Source organism: Cupressus sempervirens, chromosome 8 (genome assembly GCF_028749045.1).
Source record: "Cupressus sempervirens isolate cs-2001-9-10 chromosome 8, ASM2874904v1, whole genome shotgun sequence".
NCBI classification, from domain to species: Eukaryota; Viridiplantae; Streptophyta; class Pinopsida; order Cupressales; family Cupressaceae; genus Cupressus; species Cupressus sempervirens.
Window position 1 is genome coordinate 761,945,786 of NC_143125.1, and position 24,851 is coordinate 761,970,636.

Genomic DNA, 24,851 nt, shown 5'->3' on the forward strand with positions numbered 1-24,851 from the left:
AGTTCTCCCAAGAAAAGACCTGATCACAAAGAATGGCTTTCCTATCCTTAGAATTGACGAAATTAACAATGAAGAGACCTTTGACCAAAGGGAAGATCTCAATAGTAGCCGTAATATATGGATCCCAATGCTTCAAAATCTATGCATGGAGCTACAAGAGAGTAGGTGAAAACCACTTAAAGCGACAAAAAATAGAATCCTTAGAGAGATCCCTAGAATGTTCCTCAATTTCTAAAAGTGACTCATCCCCCAGATTAAGCGACATTGGCTTATAGGTGGGGATTTGAGGAGAGATAAAAGGTTTAGTGACCTTATCGAAATCCATGCCCTTGCACAAGGACTCAACATATGAAAACCCTTTCCTAACATCTATTGTACGAGAAACCACCACATCATTACCATAATCCTTAGCATCAACAAAATCACTCTTGCCAGATTTAGAAGCCATATAAGCAAAACTAGCTCCCAACACACCATTTCTAGAGATCTTGGCACAAACAGCAGCATCCTTCCCAGATTTAGAAGGCAACACACTAGTCTTGATCACACAACTAGAACTAGCAATTGCCAAACCAATGACAAAAACCCTAGCACCAACACAAGTATCCTTGCCAAATTTTGATCTAGAATCAACAACCACCACACCAAAACTAGTGTTAGAAGCCACCTCACCATTACTAGAAACCCTGGCACTAGCACTCAACACAATTTCTAGAAACCCTAGCACCATCACCAACACCCTTGCTAGATTTAGAAACCATCACACCAATCCTGATCACTCCACCAGAGCCAGTTAGCACCACACCATTTCCAAAAACCCTAGCACCATTGTTACTGCTTCTGCAACCTACACACTTACCAGATTCAAAATCCATCACACCAGTCTTTCAATCACACCACCAGATCTAGTAACCACTGCACCATTGCCAAAAGCCCTAGCACCATTTTTACTACTTTCACAACCAACGCCCTTGCCAGATTTAGAAGCCATCACACCACCAGAACCAATTACCACAACACCACTGCTAGAATCCCTAGCGCCATTTTTACTACTTTTATAGCTAGTGCCCTTTCCAGATTCAGAAGCCATCACACCACCAGAACTAGTTACCACCACACCATTTCCAAAAGCCCTAGCACCATTTTTATTTCTTCCACAGCCGGCACTCTTCTCATGTTGTTGCAATAGATCTTTGTAAACTACTTTATCATTGAATATGAAATCCCTACTTCTTACAATTTTATGATTTTTAAAATACCAAAGCCTATAACCAAATTCATCAATGCCATATCCAAAAAATACACATCTCTTTGACTTAGCTTCCATCTTGGTTCTATTTTCAAAATCTATATGTGCAAATGCTTCAGAATGAAAGGTTATGAGAAAAGAATAACACACCTTCTTACTACTCAATTCTTTCTCTAGAATACCACATCCCAAAGGAGTAGAGGGACCTCCATTAATCAAATATATAGTACTATTGACAACCTCTGCCCACATGTTTAAGGGTAGCCCAAGATGTAACCTCATGTTCCTTGCAAGCTCTATTATTGTCATGTTTATGCATTCAACCACTCCATTTTCCTATGGAGTCCTTGGAACAATTTTTTGTCTATGAATACCATTAGTGGAGAAATAATATTGAAATTCTTTGTTGGAATACTCACTACAATTATCAAATCTGAGACATTTTATCTTTTTACCAGTCTCATTCTCAGCCAAACATTTCCATTTCTTAAAAGTTACAAATACATCAGATTTATGTCTAAGGAAATAAACCCATACTTATCTAGTTGCATCATCAATAAATATAACATAATAATGAGAGGCACCAAGGGAAGATTCCTGAGTTGGTCCCCATAAATGTGTATGTACAAGCTCTAATTTCTCATTTTTCTTTTCCTTCCCACTCTTCACAAAACCCACTCTCTTTTATTTTCTACACACACAACTTTCACAAAAATTCATAAATTGACACATTTCAGACCTAGTAAAACTTTCTTTAAATAAAGTAATTTCATACCTTCTTACTCATGTCCCCAATTTTGTAATGCCACAAAACTGTATCAGAATCTACAAGAAATGTTTGTTCTCCCTACTCAACTACAAAAACTATTGTTGAACATTCATTTTTCTCTAAAATAATCAAAGTATAAGGATAAAATATGAACCGTACAAAGATATAAGGTGCCTACTTTCACACCTTTTTCTACTACAAGGGAACCCTTTGAAACTTTCTATTTTTATAAATTAAAAGTAACTATCTCTACAACCCTCATTACAGAGTTGCCTTGCTGAAATTAAATTCCTATTCAACCTTGGAACATGTCTAACCTCATGTAGTAGCCAATGATTCCCATTCTACAACTTAATCTTAATTTTTGCCTTTCTAACAATCTGATAAGGATCTTTATCCCCCAAATAAACAAGCCCAAAATCCCCTTGGACATAATCAATAAAATAACCTCTATGGGGTGTAGCATGAAATGAATGACCAAAATCTAAAACTCATGAATCATCAACACTTTCTAAAGAAAGAAACAAAGCATCCTCTTTGGATTTTTTATTTACCACATTTGCCTCCTTATTCCCTTCTAGTTTATCTCCTTCATTATTCTTTCGAGTCCAATAATATTTTTTCTTATGCTCTTTTTTTCTTTAATACCAACAATCTCTTGGTCCTCTGGATTGATACCCTTTTCCTTTTGACTTTCCTATCGATTTCCCATGATTTCAAAATTATTTCCTATCTAAGTCATTCTACCTCTATTTTTTGCGTTCAAAGAACTTCTTAATGTAGATCACCCTAAGGTTTTCCTACGAGTTTCCTCACTTAGAATAACACCAATCACATAGTCAAATTTTAGGGTATTAGTTCTTGTAACAAAATTACTCACAACCATTACCAAGCCATTCCAACTTTTAGGCAAACAACACAAAATCAAGAGATCGGTATTTTTTTCATCAAAGTTGATATTCGCAAAAGATAACTTACTATTAATAGTATTAAACTCATTTAAATGATTTGAAATAGAGCCACCTTCTTTCATCTTCATATTAAATAAATGCTTCAAGAGAAATACCTTGTTTGAAGCAAAGGGTTTTTCATACAGTTTCGCTAGGGTTTGCATCAATTCTTTCATCATCTTTTCTTTTGTAATGTTAAATTTTATTTATGGTTGCAAGTATAATGGAATACTTCCAAGTGTCTTTCTATCTAAAATCTCCCAGTCCTCATCTGCCATAGTTCCATGTTTCTTGGGTTTTCCTTCCAATGGCTTCCATAGATCCTTCTAATAAAGATAGTCCTCCATTTGCATTTTCCATAACTAAAAGTTTTTCCCATTAAACTTCTCAACCTTCAGCTTACCCCCATCTTCCATTACTCCCACTCAACTGTGAGACTCCCAATCAATTGCGAGACCTTCCTACAGAGGATAACTAAATTTTTTTTTTAAAAAAATTTAAAATGACGATAGTTTGGAAAAAAAAATGATGACCATCTAGCTCTAATACCACTTGTTAAGATTAACCATGGATAGAGATAATAGTCACATAAAAATATATTCAATATAAGAAAATAATAGATTGCACATAAGAGAACACAAGAAAAAAAAGATTTAACGTGGTTCATCTAATCTCTGGGCTACGTCCACTAACAACAAGTCTAATATGTTATTATTGAGTGATTACAATCTGCAATCCCTTACAACTCAATACTACCGCAAGAAGCTATATTATCACCATACATTATGAAATACCTATCCCTAAGCCATTTTATACATGCTTTCGCCACTTACAAAATTAGGGCTAGAGTAAATTGTCCAATAGAAAACATAACAGTCGATGCCTTTCACAATATAAGGTCATTTTAGCCCTTTGATCTCGTCTTATACATGTTTTTTCCCCTTGACCCCATCTTGGGGGTACTACCCCCAAACCCTTGTTAAAATAATCTAGTGGGAAACTACATTGAATAAACCTCCAAGTCTAATTAGGCTCCACATCACAACAACATTCATCTTTGTAGTGTTTATTTTATTATACATTAGTATAGGGAGTTATTAGGTAGTATTTGTCTTTAAAAAGTATTTATTTAAAAAATATTAAACTAAAGAGCTTTGAAGATTGAATAAAGTGGGGTTAATATTTAACTAAAGAAGAATGCCAAATTTTGAAATCTATTTAATTGGTAAAATTTAGATATAGTCTTCATAGTAAAATGGTATACAATTCAATATGGATCTTTATCTTATCAATAGAAAATTTTAGGTTATGGGACTAACTAATGACCATAATTATGTATGCATGTTTAGATTTTTTTTTAAAAATGTAGAGTTTTTTGTCTACAAATTCACACAATGTGTAGTCTTTTACTCCAAGTTTTTCTCGAAGTTGAGGATGATGGTATTGATAGATACCATCATTAGGTTGTTATATGACTTAGTCACAAGAAAACTACATTATGACCAACTACTATGAGATTGAAAAATGTTTTTAAAAAGAGAGATTTTCTAAGATGAAGATTATTTACTCTATAGATTATATCAAATCAAAATGTGTTGCCAAGAAAAGTTTTTTGTATTAAAAAAGGTCCTATAACATAAGAGTGAAGGGGAGTTTTAGGAGGAAACTATAGTCATTTACAACCGATCCATAATTGTGTAATATGTGTCACTTGTAAAGAGCACCACCTCCTTGTTGAAAGGATCATGCAATATATAGGAAAGGGAAAAAATATTAGTGTTGGCCAGTCAATGAAGGAGTTGAAGTAGAAGATTAAGGAACTTATGTAGAAGTCAAACAAAATAATTCAAGTTGACTGATAGTTATTTCTAAGACAATGTATGAGAAGTGTTAGTAGCAATGAGCATGGTAATGATTGAGCGAGCCTATTGATGTCAAGTGAGACAATATAGTGTATGTTGGGCTACATAATGATGACCCAAAAAAACAACACAATGATTGTTGAGTGATTACAAAAGTTACAGTTTGAGAAAGAATCAAATTTGAGGTCAATACTGTTGAAATTTTTAATTTGTCAAAGTATGTGCAATATAAAGATCGATGAGCTAGTGTATTTAATGCACGAGGAGAGTTTTTTAGGTGATCAAAGGAAAGGATTTCATTAGAAGTTTTTAGAAGAAGTAGAACAAAATGATGGAAGGATTCAATGGATCTAATCTAACCCTAAGATCAATAATAATGTTTTCATATCAAAAGATTGAAATTGCCTCTTTAAGGAGGCATATGAGATTTTTTATAAGGTTGGTCCATTGGTGATTGACAATTTTAAGAAGAATTTTTGAAGAGAAGAACATCAGAGGAGAACTATGAAGAGTTTGGTGAAGAGTAATTTCTTGATGAGGGGTTCGAAGTAGATCAGTGATGAAGATATCGATGGAGGCAAGTCAATGAACAAGTACATGAGTGAATGGAGATTTAAATTTACAAAGTAAGTTGTACTTTACAAATCAAACCTACTATTACATTCTAAACATTGTATCACTCAAAATTCTTTATTCAAGGTTGGTCTGATAGTCATTTTGTAAATCCTTTAGTAAAGGTGACATTCTAATGGAATGATCCAATATCTTCTAACAAAGTCACTCCTAATAGGGTGATTAAAATCCTTTCACAGGGTTGGATCTAAATCAAGCTCACTTCAAAAGAGTGACTAATTGGTAGCATGGTACTTTGTGGTGTTTTCAAAATTAGTTTTCAACGTTAAATCTTAGCGTCAAAGTGTTATTTTCACGTGTGGATGTTATTGTTATGGATTGTATATTTTATAGTAGTTTATTTATTGGCATTAAACACTTATAGAGACAATGAGTTAAGAAATTGCATAAAATGATAAATTATCGATGATATGATTTATAGATAGAGTGAGTATTTGAGATTGTTTAATTTGTTTAAAGTTATTAAAAGTAATTGATACATCTAGACGTAAAGATAACTAATTCTCCCCCCTCATTTATTCTAAATCATTATAACAAAAAAATGGTTAGTAGAAAAAAACATGGAATTAGAGAAAGAACAAACATCAAGTTATCAATACTATAGGTCACTAGTCGTAATCCAATAAAATAATGATTCAACATTAATAAAAGAATAAAAGAACAATTAATAAGAACATAAATCCTTTAGAAGAAATTACAACAAGAAGATAAACCCTAGGAAATTAAATTCATAATTTAAATACAAATATTTAGGAAAACCCTAATTTATCTTTCAATTTACCCATAGAAGTGGAAGACTTCCCAAGGGAATATAAAATTTCTCCTAAATATTAAGAATTGGCTAATACAAACAACTATTGGGAAGAATTTGGTATTCTAGAAACTAATCTAATAAACTCCCAAACTAGAAATTTAAGAACAAACAACATTAATGAAAAAATAAATTAGTAATATAATTTTGAAAGAACTCAAAAAGGATTATTCAAATAAAGAAGAAGAAAATATATTAAAGAAGAGCATATGGGTAAGTGCACCAAGTTGTGGTGCCAAAACGGGGTATAAGTGGCCACGTGTTTTTTTTTTTTGGTCCTAAAATCAACAAATCCTAAACTTTGACAAGAATTTAAAGATAGTTATGCTCAAAATTTTAAGATATGACAAAAAAAATGTAGTAGTCCTTTGAATCTAGTTTCTAAACTACTATTTTTTTTTCAAAATGGTTTAGTTTTAGGTTCTAAAAAAAGGGGGCCATGGAAATTGGTACTATTTGTTTTTAGAAAAAACATAACATAGTGCAAAGTGTGGCCCCCCTAAAATTTTAACTCTTTTTTGTAATTCTTTAATCGCTGTGGTCAAAAGTTACCTAACACCATGTAGTTTATCCCAGATTTTTTGGGTAATTTTATAATATGTATTTTTTCTTTTATGAATTTTGCAATTGGACACATCCCAAAAATGTGAAATATTTGTGTGCTCCCCCCATAAATGATTGAACTAATCTAAAATCAAAACTTCTTTTTTTCAAAGTGTGTATAATGGAGTTTAGTTTCTAAAAAACTAAGCTGTTGCAAAATTCAATGAACGAGCTAAAATCTACACCCTAATTATTACATGTTAGTTTTTGACAGAAAATGGACATACATTCAAAATAAATTGTAGTTGAAAGGCTTAAAATAGTTTAAATTTGAAATAAATTATATGCTTAAATAGCTAACACAGAGATCTACGATGTCATGTAACTTGATTTTATGGATGGTCAACCACAAGGAAAGTTAAAGGAGAGCACACAAGAGAAATCAATCATTTTCTTTTATGTTTGTTGCAAAACATGTCCCAGACTAGTTTAGAGACTCCAAACCTTTGGGTTGGATCCCCAAGACAAATCCAAGCATTAGGCTTGGTAGAATCCAAAGCTTTAAATAGTGCGTGGGTGCCATAGGGCATGTGTTCTATAGGGCGTGTGCACTATGTAAAGCATTTTTAAATTTAGGCTTACATAGTGCGTATGCGCTATAGTGTGCAAACACTTTTTAAACCTAAATTTCAATAGAGAGAGAAGGAGAGAGGGATGGAGAGAGGGAGACAAGGTAGAGAGTGAGAGAGAGTAGTGGATGGGGAGAGAGTAGGAGATGGGAGAGGGTGGGATACAGAGAGAGGGAGGTAAAAATGGAGAGAGAGAGAGAGAGAGAGAGAGAGAGAGAGAAGGGGATGGGAGAGAGAGAGACAAAGAGAGAGTAGGGGATGGGAGAGAGAGGAAGGGAGAGTAGGGGATGAGAGAAGGTGTGATAGGAGGATAGAGAGAGAGAGATGTGTGTGAGAAATATATAGTAAAAGAGAAGACCAGGAGAGAGATTTAGCTAGAGAGAGAGAGAGAGAGAGAGAGAGAGAGAGAGAGAGAGAGAGAGTAGGGGATGGGAGAGGGTCGGATAGAGAGAGAGTGAGAAAGGGTAGGATTGGAGGGGGCGAGGGAGAGGGAGTAGGGGATGGGAGAGGGTGGGATAGAGAGAGAGAGGGTTGGAGATGGAGATAGAGAGAGAAATAGATAGGGAAAGAAGGAGAGAGAGAGGGGGGGAGAGAGAGAGAGAGAGAGAGAGAGAGAGAGAGAGAGAGAGAGGGTGGGATAGGGGATAAAGGGGGAGAGATAGAGAGAGTGTGTAGGGGTGGGAGAGGGAGAGAGAGAGTAGGGGATGAGAGAGGGTGGGTAGAGAGAGAGAGAGATAGAGAAAGAGGAATGGAGGGAGGGAGGGAGGGAGGGAGGGAGAGAGAGAGAGAGAGAGAGAGAGAGAGTAGGGGTGGGAGAGGGAGAGAGAGACTAAGGGTGGGAGAGGGAGAGAGACAGTAGGGGATGGGAGAGACTGAGAGAGAGAGAGAGAGTAGGGGATGATGAGAGAGTGGGATAGGGGGAGAGACAGAGAATAGGGGGTGGGATAGGGATATATATATATATATATATATATATAGAGAGAGAGAGAGAGAGAGAGAGAGAGAGAGTAGGACATGGGAGAGGGAGAGAAAGAGTAGGGGATGGGATAGAGAGAGCATAAAGGATGGGAGAAGGTGGGAGAGGGGGAGAGGGACAGAGAAATGGAGAGAGAGAGAGAGAGAGAGAGAGAGAGAGAGAGAGAGAGAGTAATAAAAGAAAACACAATTGGCCCATTCTTGAAGACTTTCATAGTCTTGTGTCCTATTTTGGGGTTTTGTAATAGCCACTCATAGGAGAATAATAAGAAACTCTGAACTTGAATTTGAAACCCAAATCTAGTTTCGAACCCCAAACTTGGACTAGTCTATGGAATGATAATCCTGCATGTAAAAACCTCAAATTCAAAGCTTTGAAGTTTGAAATGACTTTCAAACCACCAAATTTGAATCTTACACTTTGTACCCCAAACTTTGAACTTGTAATGGTGTGTCTCTGATGAATCCCAATTCTCAAACTGAACCTTTGAATCTACTTTCTTGAATTGTAAAAGTTGAACCTTCAAACTTTGAACATCTGATCCTGAACTATAAGATCTACTTAAACCATTACTTCTACGTTGAACCTTAGAATGGGCGAATCTTGAACTCTTAACTTGAACCTCCACACTTCGAGGTTCAAAGTCCAAGTTCAACATAACTTCAAAACACCACCTTCTTTACAAATCAAAATTTACATCATTAGCAATAAAAATCACCAGAGATTCTTCTTATGGAGAAATCTTGATGTTTAAAATGTGGGTGCTAAAGCATGGTAACACACTAAATCTAGAATAATCTTTTGATTAAAAATAATTGTATTTTGTCAAAGGGTATTTGATTGGTGAAATTAAATGACTCACCAAGAGCTCACCTCAAGCAAATTTGATGATATAAATAATATTTTATTAATTTTTTAAAATACTATATTAATGTTTCTTGCTTAAGATATAGACACCAAAAAAAGGAATGGAGAAACCGAACAGCTGCAAACCAAATATTCATTTATTTTTTATTCACAATAACCAAAATAGTAATAAAATATATATAGTTGGATCCTTTCAAATGAATCCTATTCAAATATATTGAATCCCACTACATAGTGTTTGCTTATGTTTCCAATAAAAACCTGATAACACCATACATGTGATACTAGAAAATCGACACTAGTATCCGTACAACTACCATATACACTAAGCGAAAAATAATCATAAGCAACGGAAGTATTGTATCCCAAAACAAAATCCGTCCGTATTTGGCCAGTGGACATTTCTGGCGGAAAAAAAAGACGATGAATATAAAATTCGCAAGTAAAAGCGGGAATGCCAGTAAATACCAGAAAGGGTGAATCTTTACCCTTTCGACGACGGTTCCTTTTCCTGAAAGCTGGCTTTGCTTGTGAGATTGATACGGAGCTGTGATGGAGTAATACTTGTTCCCTTTGCGAACATACCTTATCCCCTGTATACTCTTCCCCCTCAGCCACTCCCAATCTCTCAATGCTTCTGGCGCCCTCACATCCCTTAAGTTCCAGAAGGTTTCATCCTCTGTAAAGTGGTTAAGAACAAATCTGGCATCTTCATACCGAAGATTATTTCCAGTAGTGCAGCAACTGTCCTCCTCCTCAGATTCCCAACTCAGTTTGATTTCCTCTAATCGTGGGAACTCGCCCATATTTGGCAGTTCTTTCACGTTGTCGTTGTAGAGTAGATGGAATACCTGTAATTCATTGCACCCACTAATATCAGGGGGATCTTCAACCCTCCAACAATTATACAGTCTCAGATTCTTCAACTTCTCGAGTCCTGAGAAGTTGGGAAAGCTTTGTAAATTTTCTAGTGTGGCAAAACAAATATCCTCCAACAAGACACATGACGTGAGATCCGGGGGCTTCCTTATTCCACACTTGCCGAGTTTGAGCACGGTCAAGCTCGATAGAAGATTGAAATTCAAGAGCTTCTCTACATTTCTGAAATTCCAAAGTTGAAGGTTTTTTAAGCAGTCACAAGTCTCTAATATTTTGAGTGCTGAAATAACATGTAATGGAACAAACGACTCCACCTCGACATCTGTTATATGTGAACATGCCCCTAAAGCACTTGACACGTCTATATCTGGAAATGCCTTGACTGCATCACTATCCCACAATACAGTCTTGGATACTCTCGTATATATAGAAGTCCAGCCTGACCGACCACTTTCAATGACGGTACTTTGAAGCTCCACGCATTCTGTACAGTCAAAGGCCACATTCACTTTATCGCACACACTAAATTCTACTTTGTCCAGATGCCGCAATCCTTTCAGCCTTGGGAACTCCCAGAGAGATCGACAACAAACATTAACCTCCCTCAGAAACTCACAACCGCTAAGATCTGCCCGTTGATTGAGCACCCGACTGCCTGCAAATTTGATTTCAAGATATTGTAAACCTTTGAGGCTGCCTAGCTTGGGGAATTTAAACATTGGATTTACTTCGCTTATCATAAGCCACGCCAGCCGTTGCAAATTTTCCATGCCCTTAAGCACTTTCAAGTCTTTGCAATTGTGTATTGTAATACTTCTGAGACGGCCCATCCCACTCAAGTCAAGCTTGCTCATATTCTGCACATCTACAAGCTGAAGCACCACCACATTGGAAAGGTCGCCGGGGTCGATCTGGGACAGTCTTGCATGTATGCACTGCTCCAATCTTACAAATTCAAACCCGGCTCCAATGTTATTTGATATTAGCTGACGTGGACTACATGGGTTACCCTTCCACCACAGCCATCTCCTCATTTCATTCGCTTTGCTTTGTGCGAACTCAACGTACAGCTCGTGGATGCGAATTTTAGGTCGACATTCTTCGATAAAAGCATTCCTATATAGATCACGCACCTGAAACCACGTATAAAGGAAGTCTTTAGCGTTTTCTTATTTAACAGAAATGTAAATCGTAAACTAAAAATTCTAAAAGGATAATAAGAATTCAAGCTCACTGTTTCCGCAATAGAGGAGATCTCTTTGTTGAGTATCATTGCCAGCCACTCATTAACTTTGCGTGGAGATATATTAGGAGGTATATATAGGGTGAGATGCATGAATATGGCGTGATTATCAGGAGGCATGTTGTCAAAAGCATTACCCAGCAAAGACAACAAGTCACCCAAACCATAACCCGATCGGTTGATCAAGCCTTCTCTCTTATCAACCCATGCTGACAAATGTGAACCGTATTTACTGGAGAGGTGGCCGCGAAGAGCTTTTAAAGCCAACGGATGGAATGTTCGATCTATTGGACCGACCTCTTTGAAGGAACATCTGCGTGCACACCTGACAGCAAAAGCCCTGTCCTGTACCGTTAAAGTGAAGTCCTCTACACAAGTCCTTTCCAGCAAGATGGCTATGGCCTCTTCCTCTTTGAGCCCTGGTACGCCCATGCATGACTGCTCATCTATCTTGAAATACTTTTCTAAAATACCTGTGCTTCTTGCGCTCAAAATGACACAGCTGTCCACTCCCAACTCTGCCTCAAGATAATACTTCACTTCGTCTATGCATTCTTCTGTGATATTGTCCAGAACAAGCAATACCCTTTCACCCTTCACTCTTCTATACATCTCAACTTGTGCCTGTATGATACATTACAACATTGCAGAATACTTGGACATCTTCTTCACCAGTCAATTACACATAAACATTGGAGTTTTTAAAAAAAAATTGAATTGCTCACCTGATCTTTGTCTGTCAGTGTTTGGAGAATCAACTGGGGGCAGGGAGTGAGATAGTGCAGGGCATGTTTAATTCTTTCGAATGGATCACCTCTAGAAAATTCCAGATGGCACACTTTACCTTCAAATTCCCCCAATTTAAAATTGCAGAAAGCCTTGCCAAGTGTAGTTTTTCCCTGGCCCGCTATTCCATACAATCCTCCAATACGAATTAGCTTTTCGTTAGGCTGAACAGTATTCATGAAATTTGTAACCTCCTGCAAGCAATACATATAATAAATACATTACCTATGAATATACGTGCGATAAAAAGAAACCAAGGTAGTGAGGTTTTTTCACCTGACACATTCGAGCTTCTCCTTGCATAGCACGGACATGATACCTTGGCGAGGGTGATGGAAGGATACGCCAGATTTCTTTCACTATTTCCTCTCTAAACTTCACTTCGTCGCCACCTTCACTGAACTTCAAACCATTAATTGGCCTTACTTTTTTCAGAGCTCTCTCCCATTCAGCTCTCTTTTCCTCGGAATTCTCCAACTCTGTCCACTTTGCATTGTCTGCAGGAATATTTCTAAGATCATCCGGTGAATTTTTAAAGAACAATGGCAGAATTTTGAGATTGGGATTCGTGCGAGTTCCGTATTTCGCTTCCACGAAGGCAGAGAGTTCCTTCATTGGCCACTTTGATTCTAGGAAATCCACAGACAGAAGCAAAAGTGCTACTTTACATGTCTTAGCGGCTTCAAATATACGAGGGGGGAATTCTTCTCCCACTGGTAAACTTTCAGGGTCTTGATCAAAGAAGCAGGACACGCCCTGGTTTGTGAGGTCTCTGTAGAGCTGCCTAATAAAGTTTTTCTGCTTACCACTGTGACTGAGAAATACATCTTTAGCCAAAGAATTCTGTCCTGGGTCACTGTTAATAGAAATAATGTGTTTAAGAATGAACTTTTATGACGGACAAAGACTGAAATATTTATTTTCAAATGAATTTTTACATTTGGTTGTCTAATATCATCAACTTCAGAAATTCTTTAGAAAATTCGGGTGATTAGTGGAAATCTGACAGCTTTGAAATATTTATATAAAAATATATCTCACCTGCTGGTTGAAGGGGCGTCGATCTGTTTCGTTGGGGGAATTTCTTCTTCTATTTCTTCACATGAAGGGGCGTCGATTTGTTCCGTTGGGAGAATTTCTTCTTCTATTTCTTCACATGAAGGGGCATCGATCTGTTCCGTTGGGGGAATTTCTTCTTCTATTTCTTCACATGAAGGGGCGTCGATCTGTTCCGTTGGGGGAATTTCTTCTTCTATTTCTTTAGATAAAAAATTATAAGCATAAGAATGGGCAGTCAAGGAAAGGATCAAAGGACTTTTGTGTTTATATTTGTATGCTGTGTTATGCCAAGACAATTTCCCAATACAAACACATTCCCACACTTGACATACATACTGAGAAGTTCATGTTGAAATATTGTGGGTAGCGAATGCCTCCAAATTGAGTTGTGACACTATGACATATTAAAAATCAATGGTTACGAACGTTTCAATACTCTTGCATGCCTATAAGTAAGTCTCAGCCATAGATTTTAAATTTTAGATCCTCCTTTTCAATAAGAATCAATTCAAATATTACAATTTGCATGTTAAGCATTGGAAGATATGGGGTGAGGTGTAGAAAGGTGATAACAAGTTGGGTATGCACTGGTAGAGACCATTATCTACTATGGATAAGTCTGAATGGTGTGGTGATTAAGTCAAGAGGCTTTGTACAGTGGTATCATTCATCAATGTAAACTTTAAGAATTTGAAAAATAATTAAAGTACTTCCAACTTTCAGTATTATTAGTAACTACAAAGATTAATAAAATGATTATAATGTAAGAGATGGGACACACTAGCATCAACGATAATATCAATGGCCAAGATTTTCCACTTGCCTTTCCTTGATGACAAGTAAGATTATAAATAATGGCAGCGGAGATTCTTATTTTCATATCAAGTGACCACTAACAAACATCACACACTAAGGAAGAAATTAAGCTTGGAAAGCTCAATCACCTTTGACTATTTAACACTTTTAACCTAAGAAAAAAGCCTTAGTGTTTGATGTTTAAGCCGTCCAATAATGCATCTATATGCTGAAGTTGTTCTTGTATTCAAAAAGCTTAAGGTTTCATGACAAAGCATTGAAAATAGGATGGATTCTTCAAAGAAACGAGGAAGAAAGGGAGGTGTGAAAAAGAAATCTGTCGATAAATCAAGTAAAGCTAGCCTACAATTCCTTGTTGGAAGAATTAGCACGTATTTGAAGAAGGGAAAGTATGGAATGAGAGTGAGAACATGAGCTCATGTGTGTCTTGCAAAAATAATGGAATAATTAGCTGGTGAGGTTTGTTTATAGCCCAATTTACTATTTTTAGGGATATATGGACTTTTAAGGTTTGAATTTGTGAAGAACAAGTGACAGGGATTTGAAATTAATTTGTTTTGCTTTAAATTTCATGAACAGATCTTATAATTAATTTTTTTTACTTTGAGTTGTGTTCAAAGATATGTAATTGACTTATTTTAATTTGAACTTTATTCTTAGATATTGGAATTGCTTGGGAACGCAGTAAGGGACAACAAGAAGAACATGATAATTCCTAATATGTATTGTTGGCCATGAGCAATGTTGGGGAGCTTAAATTTTTTTTTAATAGTGTAATAATTTCTCATGGCAGTGTTCTTCCTAATACTCATTAAGTTTTCTATCAAAGAAATCCATTGAGCCCTCTTATGAGACTAAGGCACCTAAATCACCAAAAAAGTGAAGATGATTACTATTTTTTTCTCTTGTGTTTATTTATGGTATTTTTCAACACCATTGTTGCATCGAGTGATGGATTTCCTCATACCTCTATTATGCTTGATCTAGGTAGTTCTCTATTTAGTCATTTTCTTGATTTATTACTTCCAATTAATTAATGGTGTCTCAAGCTGTTCTTTAAATAGAAACACTTATATAAGAAAAATCTCTATGATAATATAGCAAATTTTGGAGATGAGTGAGGAGGAGAATTTTTGATGAATAATTTCTCTACTATTCTTAGTTTCTTATGGGAAAAGAGGAGGGTATGATAATTAATTGCATTTGAAATTCCACTTAGATTTGGCCACAACCCATTCCAATTCCTTAAGGTACTTTCATTTAATAATTATATTTAGGTTGCATGACAAAACATTACATTTGCATGGTGAGAAATACATTGTATCATAGACAAAAGTAGAAAACAATTCGTAATTTATGTAACTCCATGAGTATACATAGAAAAAGATATATATGACATTCTGTTAGAAGAATATATGTCTTCAGTTATACTGGAGTTAACAAAAATTTCCCTCCATGTGTCTATCATGGGCGAGTCTCTCCAAACCCATGGCAAACAAGATGCCACATCACAAATTCATTATGCTTAGTGCCCCAGTTAAGTGTGATTGTTTTCTATCAAACCATCCATGTATGGAGAAATTCAAGTTTGATTTTATTCTAGAATGTTGTAAAGGACTCTATAAATAGAGGCAATCTCATCGTAGTGAATAAATCAATGAAAAAATTTCTCTCTTCTCTCTTTGTGCTGCTATTATAAATTCTCTATTCTCAAGTCTTTGTTCATTGTGTTGATGCTTATATGTATTAAGTTTATTTATCTTCATTTTCTTCATAGTATCAAAGCATAAATGGTTCTTGGGCAGTGCTATTTTTTTTAGTATGAAATTCTAATGTTTTGCTGAAGGCTAAAACTAGATTGAGCAAGATTTAGTTTTTTTTTTTTTTTGTTTGGGGGGGGTGGGTGGGGGTGTGAAGAAATAGCTTCTCAAGTTTGGTGAGAATTTATTTTATTGATTATTTTGAATTGTTGAAAGTTCTGATTATTTTTCTTATCCAAAAATGAGAGAAGTTGATTAATGGATTCTGTTGGTGTTCCTCTACCCTTAGTTAGATTGAATTGAAAGAATTATTATGATTGGGTTTCAAAAATAAAATTGTCCCTAACTCTAGAAAATTGTTATGATACTACTATTGGTAGTGAATAGAGACCAAAATATTATGGAAGAGAACAAGATGACTAAGACAGAAGAGACAAGAAGGGAATATCTTTGATCAAAATAATACTTTTAGAGAAAAAAAATCCAAAAGTTTGAAATGAATGAAGTGGAGTGCAAGTATGGAAGATATTGAAAAATTTGTATCAAAATTTAGGTGATGTTTGGATTATATTTCTCACCATAGAGCTCTATGATCTAAAATTAACAAGTTCACAAGAAATCGTGTCTCATCTAAATAAACTAAAGGAAAAGAAAAATGAGTTGATTTCACTTGGAAAGAACATAAAGGATAAGGATTTTGTTCAAATACTATTACAAAGTCTTCCAGGTTCTTGTCAATCTTTTATGAGGAGGCTTGATAATGTAGATAAACTAAAAACTATTAAATTTGATGATTTGTGTGCAAAGTTAATTCAAGAATAAAAACATCAAATAAAAGAAAAAAAATGTTTTATTGTTGATTGTGAATCTCAAGCATTTGTAATGAAAGGTAAACAATATCATCAAAAAGTACAAGATAATAAATCTAATGGAAGAAATTGGAAGTATGGAGATACAATTACTTCATCTAAGAGTTTAAATAGAAGCAAGTGGAAATATCATTATTGTGGTAAAAAAGGACATATGAATGGATAATAGATTATGGTTGCACACAACATATGTAACATAATTAGGAGATATTTGAGTTACTAAATAAAATCAATGGTGAAAAAAATATTTGGGATATAGTAGTCCTCTAGAAGTTAATGGAAGTGGAAATATTCAAGTGAGTAATATAATGTTTAAGAATGTGAAGCTTGTCCCTCAAATATCAACAAATATTCTCTTTCTATTTCAAATTGAAAATCAAGGATATAAAATAGACTTTTACAATGGTAAAGGCTTGGTCAAGCAAGTAAATAATAATCATGAAGTGAATGCAATTGGATAAGTGGAGAATGAATCGTATATGTTTCAAGACTTTATTGGAAATAAAGATATATGTGTTATTTCCAAGTATGATGATGTGAATAGGTTGTGGCATGAGCATATGGGACATGGTATATGATTTCTGGGAAAGATTGTGTAAGAAAAAAAAAAGGAAAAAAAAGAAAAAAAGAAAAAAGAAAAAACTCTTACACAATCTTTCCCAGAAATCATATACCATACTCATGGATTGTGGAAATCTGATAGCTTTCATTTGGGACATGTTAACTATCAAATCCTTAAGCTTATGAATAAGTTGAATATGGTGCATAGTTTCCCAAGAATCTCATCAAAGAAAAAGGTATGTGAAGGATGCGCAATGGGTAAGAAACATTTAGAAAGTTTCCCACAAGGAAGATCATGTAGGGCAACAATTCCTTTACATTTGGTCCATAGTGATGTAATGGGTCCTTCTAAAAGACCCTCAATTGGAGTTGCAAGGTATGTTATTACATTCATTGATGATTTTACTAGAAGAATTTGGGTATATTTTGTACAAAATAAGGAGGAAGCATTCCAAAATTTTAAAGAGCTCAAGGTTCTAACTCAAAAAAAAAGTAGGAAATCTCTAAGAATCATAAGAATAGATAGAGGAACTAAATATACGAATAAGGAATTATTGGGATTTTTTAAACAAAATGGCATAAAGAAAGAATAAACTATTTTCTATTAACCACAACAGAATGAGATTACAAAATGAAAGAATGGAACTATAATGTCAATGGCTAGGTGTATGATTTATTCTAGAAATATAGAAGTCAATCTTTGGGAAGAAGTAATTCATACTAAAATTTACATTCTAAATAGATCTCCTATAAAGGTTTTTATTAACATAACCCCTAAAGAGGCTTGGAGTGGAAGAAAACCTACTATGTCTCATTTTTGTATGTTTGGTTGTACTACTTATGCTCACATTCCTAAAGAAAGTAGGAGTAAATTAGAAAGAAAAAGTGCGAAGTACATAATGGTGGGATATAGTGAAGAATCAAAAGGTTATAGGATATATAATCCTAATTCAAGGGAGATTCATGTTAAAAGAAATATTTGATTTGATGAAGATATTGGTAGTAATAAATCTCCGATAGTTTCTTACTTTCCAAATTTTCTTGAAGAAGACAATTCTATTGACACTAATAATTTAGATGAAAATGTGACATCTCTTACAGAAGGAGAAGACATGGAAGTTGAAGATTCTATTGTTATATCTAACTATCATTGTCTATTATTTTTGAACACTTAGTCATTTATAAGGCTAACTAAGTTTAATCACTTGGAGATTAGATCTTGGGGATGGAGGATTTTAAATTGGACAAGGTTGTTGAAAATCAAGTGATTGACATCCAACTCATATTGTAGAAACTTGAGAAAGTAAGACAATATTTGAAAGAATTCTTGAAAAGGAGAAAGGAGTTGTATATCTAGATAAAACAATTTTCCTATGAAGATGTTGATACTGAAGAATTATTTGAATTGGAATGAAGAAATAAGAAGACTAAAAAGAAAACATAAAATCCAATTAATAAGATTATGTGAAGTGACTGAACAAAAGAATAAAATTGAAGAAGACATGGCTCTGGCTAAGGAAAATAAAAGAGTATTGGCTACTAGACTTGAAGAAAGGACATATGATTTGCAAAAGCTCACAAGCACACAAATGGACATGATGAATCAACTAATGCTTCCAAATTAGCAATTGAATCAAAAGGATGTGGAAATTAAAAATCTCAAATAATAAAATGACATACTAAAGAATGAATGGAAAACTAAGAAAGAGTTGATAGTGAGGTTCAACAAACCTAAAGAGGCAATGAAGTACTTTGAAAAAATTATGAAGTCATCTAACAAAACTGATGGGACAAGAAATTCGTACACTAAGCAAGGAGAGTCATCCAGGAATGGAGAGATGAGGAATGAAAATTTAAAGGACAAAAAAACACGCTATCACTATGGAAAACTTGGTCATACTGCAAACATTTGTTGAAGCAAACATTGTATGCAAAATCCTAAACCTAAGTTTACTAGTTTCTATTTTTACTACAAGAAACAAGCACATCAAATACATGAGTGTAGGTCAAGAGTAAGGAATGCATCTACTAAACCAAGAATTGAAGGATATTGCTATAACTGTAAGAAGTGTGGGAAAAGAGCATATGAATGTAGATCTCAAAAAAAACCTTATGAGACATATTAGAAGAAATTTATGCACCTAAAAATGCATGTTCCAAATGTCACATGTTTGGATGTCTAAGAAAGAATTATAGGACTCAAGTGCATTCAACAAATCAAACAAGAGACAAAGGTAAAGGAAAAGTAGACATTGTTGCCAATTTTTATCACTATGCAAATTGGTAGAAATGTGGACCAGTCTTAGTGTGGTAGTCGTGACCCACATTCTTGTATTATTCATAATTGCCATGCATGCACGAGAGGGATACATAAAATCTTGGTATTAATTAACCTCTTATATCCCTAAGTCTTCTAACCCCTTTTATTAACATCTTTTATGCTTAATCAAAATTAAGTTGTGATTTTGTGATTCATGCTTGTTCGCATGATCACAAGCAGTGATTTAGGAGCATCTTAGGTTTTCTTGGTGCCTACTTTGGAGGTCATGGGAGGAGGCTTAGTAGTTTCTTTGAAGGGTTCTTGGATTGATACTTGATCAAAGAAGGACTAGTGCTCGGTATGCTTTGGGAGTTCGGCATGGTTTGGGAACTCGACATGGTCTAGGAGCTTGGCATGGTCTATGGAGCTTAGCATGGTCTATGGATCTTGGCATGGTCTGTTGCACTTGGCATGTGTTGGAACTTGGAAATGCTTGTGGGAGCTTGGAAATGCTTGGTTTTACTAGTGCTTGACTTGGTCTTGGTTTCTATTGGTGCCAAGTTGTCTATGAGATGACTTTTGACATTTAATTTATGTATGGGTATTTAATTTGTGGTGTGGCTGACTTGTGGCTCAAAAAATATTTAATATTAGAGGTTTATTTAATTTGTATTTCCTAGGCCAACTTGTAGCTTAGTTGGGTATAAGTGGGAGTCTTGTAGATTCTTTTAGTCATTCATTTTGATGGAGTGATTCATTTATTTCAAAGGAGTGAGTCTAGTGAGTAGCAACAATGTGAGGTAGTTTACAATAGGATTGTGGTGGAGCTGCAAGTTTGGAGAAAAGCTAGTGGTTGTGGTTTAGAAACAAGGATATTGCTTGGTGGCTTGTGAGCACAAGTTAAGATCTTGGAGGTTTCTACCCGAGTGTTTCATTGAATGTGAGGCAATTAACATCAGTATTGTGGTGGAGTTGCAAGTTTAGAGAAAAGCTAGTGGTTGCAGTTTAGAAACAAGGAGATTGCTTGGTGGCTTGTGAGCATAAGTTGAGATCTTGGAAGTTTCTACCAGATTGCTTGCTTTATATTTGGCCATAACCAGGAAGGCCTTATAGCCTAACATGTTGCATGTAATCAATTATATCTATGAATAAAGAGTTATGATTTGGTATTAGATTGTTGTTTCTTTTTTTTGTTGTTTCCACTGTGTGGATATTTGATGGGGGCTTGGACATCTTCGTTAGGGATTCTCCTACCTTGCACTGTGTCAGGTGGTATTAGTGTGAAGATTGTTCCTGAGTGTGTAGACAGATCACCAAAGTTGTGGTAGTTTACATCATGACTTGGTTTGGAGAAGTAGATCTAAGAAGATCTTGATTTGCTGGTGGATTTTTCTTTCTGGAGTTCTTGATCTCTTGGTTGCAAGGTGGCAGATCATGGTTTTGACTTGCAATTGCAAAGGGCTTGCAGATGGATCAATGGATGTGAATATGGAAGATTGATCTTGTTGAGGCATGATCAAAAAGAGTTTGTGGATTTCAGATCCATATTCTTGGACTTGTGATTTGGTTCTTGATTATTTGTGCAAGGTGGCAGGTTGTGATCTAACTTGTAAACAATTTGGGTTTATCACAAGGAGTGTGGGAAGGATTTTTTGTAGAGGGTTTGTGAAGATCTTGGAATATGGATATGAGAGGATTGCATCATGAGATAATTGTGAATCTTTGTGATGTGGTGGAGAGGAGGTTTTTTGAGATGTCTACTTGATTTGAAGCTAGCTTGGCTGATTGAGTTAAGGATGGGGTGAGGAAGGCATTCCATGGATGTTTGTGGGCTTGGAGTCTACTAATATAGAAGAGAGTTTTCAGGTCGATTAGGAGACTTTTTTGTGAGAGAAGATGGCAACCAAACGGGCCCTAAGAGAAAGGAAGTCAGTGACTTGGTGACAGAGCATGAAAATAAGGAGATTGCAAGATCATGGGCTGAACTTAATAGTTAGAAAAAGGATGTGTGAAGTTGCAAAAGGTTAAAATTTAACCTTTTCTCATGGTCACAACTAGCAATAAAGAAAAGAGATAAACAATTGTGAAGGTGTGATAACAATTAGAATGAATATTAAGCGCATCATCATAAGTCAATGTTGCCACTTAGGTTTGCACCCTTGTCCAAGGCCTATGTGCGAGGACAACCTAGTGAAACATGGAAACAACCTCCAAGCTGTGGGACTTGAATTGCGAGGTTGAGTCTACGGAGAAGGCCAGCTTGCTCTTACTATCAGGGCGCACCCATCTACTCTCGGAAGGAAAAGGGGAAGAAGGAGATGCAGAAAACAACTCTACCCTACCTAAACTACGGAGGTGATGCACCAAAATAGAGTGTTCAGACTCATTTCTGCCCACACATGCGCTACTAAACCAAGATAACATTCAATAGGCATACACACCCAAACTTATATCAATCAATAACCACATACAGATCAAGAAACCAGACTGAATAATAGAAGGAAAAAGATTTCACTTATATGTTATCCAATAGGCCAAAAATGGATACAACATGCAAGTCACAGATCTCAACAATACACCAATGAGAGGCAAGATGGATTGCACAATCACATTGATGGCTGAAGGAGATGATACAGAATGTTATGTAGCTCAGAGACAAAGGGAATTTTACACTGCAGATCTGCAAGCAGTAGCAGAGAAATCAGAAAGGAGTCAACCTTTACAAAACTACAAAATTTGCCTTTATAGTTTAGGCATAACTGAGGAATTTTTGCATTACATTTACTTCTCAACTACTGGCATTAACTTCTCACCCTAAAAAATCCAATCAAAGATCTGGTGGTCTTGAGTACCAAAATCTGATATTCCTCTGAGAAAGAGCCTGGAGAAGATAGAATGGTGCCATAATTGCGCTCTGACCAGGTAGATGGATCGACTGAGACGGTGGAGTGTTTTTCTATGTTTCGCATTCATTTCTGGTGGTCAGGATTGATCATGAAGATTAGATCAACAAGATAACCCTTGATTTTCCCTTTTTGGTGCATGAATCAGCAGAGCCGGCAAGTCAACGTATCCTTGGCATCAGAATGAGCGGCGTGGACCAATAGCTTTTTACCCTTTTTCCACCCTACTAAGTCTTCCTGTGTCGACCACCCTTTTATTGAGCTAACAGCGCCACCCTTCAGACTGTTATCACTAACTGTGATAGTTACACTAACCGTCAACCGTTAACCGCCAACCCTAGCCGAGCCAGCGAGACATGTGTCAACAAGGTGCTGTGTTGCCATGGTATCCACTGTGCAACTTTGAAAGGCAAGATAGCACCAACCATCGATTTGCCTTAAATCTAACGATCATGGAGACTCGTCATACCATTATACTATTCTTACCTTGAGCCAATCATATCTAGTGCCACCTCAGTGATCGCTCTATGCCCAAACAACACCTGGCAACACCTCAGTGACCACACCCTGGCGAGACTTGGCCCCACTAACACGTGGCAAAAGGGCACAATGTCGCTATGGTAAAGATCACGCAACTTCACCATGGCGACATGGTGACATCCGTCGATTATCCTTGATCCGACGGCAAGCGAGATGGACACTGCCCCTTACCCCTCAGTGTATCGATCAATGGGAACCAGCCACGTGCCAACCATCTGTATTTCTTGCGCCTCCAAACCTGGACCCACCAAAAACGTGTCATTCAAGCACTATGTCATCAATGTAAAATTCGCGTAGCTTATCCATAGCGTGGTGGTGCCTGCCGTTGATCTTTGTAGATCCGACGGTCAAAACCACACCATACTCTGCGCGTCCTTCCCTCTGAAAATTGCTGGGCCCGTGAACCACATAAGCTCTGACTCATACACCTGGCACCTCCTGATTGGCTTTGAAGCACCAACCTGGCAGAAATTGGTATTATTTAATCCTGCCATGCCATGTGTTGACCAGGCACTATCTCGCTAACAGAAAACTCGTGAGTTTTCCATTGGCACCATGGCGCCTTGCCATTTTTGAAACTTTTCGGCTCGTGAAACTGACCGCCCACCGCCAGACCTTTCCGTCAGGCACTATGAAACTTTTTCAACCCACCAAACTTGTTGCCTGGCCCATTGGACCCATTAGACTTGTGGCGAAAGGGTGCCATGCTACTAACGTAAACTTCACACATCTTCGCCATAGTGAGACAGTGCCAACCATAGATCTGACTTAGATCTGATGACAGAGAACCTGCGGGCCGTGGAAACTTTTACGAGGTTTGATCACTTAGATTTTTTCGATGTCTCTTAGGCATTAAAATAATATTAATTCTGGGACTAGCCATTGGACGGGCCGATTGTTTGAAATTTGAATCTTGGCGGGGGCGTAAAAAATGATAACAGTCAACCTAGTCAACAAGAAAATATAGTTGTGAGGATGTGAAAAGTTGACAAGTTGGTGAGTCAAGCCTATCAAATAGTAACATGCAACTCTTGCTTGGAAAATCAAGTAGAGATTGACTAAAGGTGGTGATAATTAATGGATTCAAGTTTCAAATTTGTAGACTTGGAACAAGAATATGTGGATATCTAATTTTAGATAGAGTAAAGTTGGAGAGGTCTAGATGAAATCAGATATTTTGAACAGTCCTAGAAAAGACATGAAGTAGTGGATGTAATTGAGGATGTCATGGCTCTATTAATAGAGGGAGTTAAAGGTTGACATGATTAAATGCATCAAAGGACAAACATAATTAGTTAGAGGCTCCTACAGTAGTTTCCACCTAGCCAATCTTGCAACCATCTTCTTAGTTTTATCGAAATATAAAAAATGTAAAAATGTAAATTTCTAAAAATATCTCTATATTCTTCCAATAGTATTTTGACATGTGCCCTCCCATCTGAAGCTTGTTGCAATCCTCTTCTTTATAAGGATTCCCAAGATATGGAAATGGGGACTGGTAAGGTTAGTGTTTAGGCAAAAAATAATGTTCTCATGATTTCTTAAGCATCCTTCATAGAATTTTCTACAAATCACTTTGCAACTAGTCTTGATGAATTTTGTGGAACTACCTTTGAAGCTTGAATAAAGGAATAGTTCAAAAGCTCTTCTTGTGTTTTCATTTTTCTGCTTAAATCACTAGTCTGGTAAAAATTTTGTGATTTATTTTAAATTCTTGAGTTTATGTCTCAGTTTTATCTGCAAGTTGATTTTTGGAATATTCATATAGGTTACAAGTCATGAAATTGTGCTTTATCTCAAGTGGTTATTATAAGTTTCATCATTCTCCTTAACATCTTGTCTAAAGTATATCCTTCTTGTGAAATATTTATTTATGAGTTTTCTAA

General features: G+C 36.1%; 1 protein-coding gene across 1 annotated transcript; it reads right to left on the reverse strand.

Moving 5' to 3' along the window:
* Positions 1-874: 874 nt before the first annotated feature.
* LOC149544656 (uncharacterized) lies at positions 875-23,704 on the reverse strand. The gene is made up of 10 exons (XM_089795997.1): positions 23,617-23,704; positions 23,325-23,452; positions 23,137-23,203; positions 13,239-13,455; positions 12,474-13,053; positions 12,137-12,391; positions 11,403-12,035; positions 9,614-11,301; positions 8,856-9,096; positions 875-1,168 (listed from the first exon to the last, which is right to left on the reverse strand). The coding sequence occupies exons 1-10, from the start codon at positions 23,702-23,704 to the stop codon at positions 875-877; spliced, it is 4,191 nt and encodes a 1,396-aa protein (XP_089652123.1).
* Between the last annotated feature and the right edge of the window lie 1,147 nt (positions 23,705-24,851).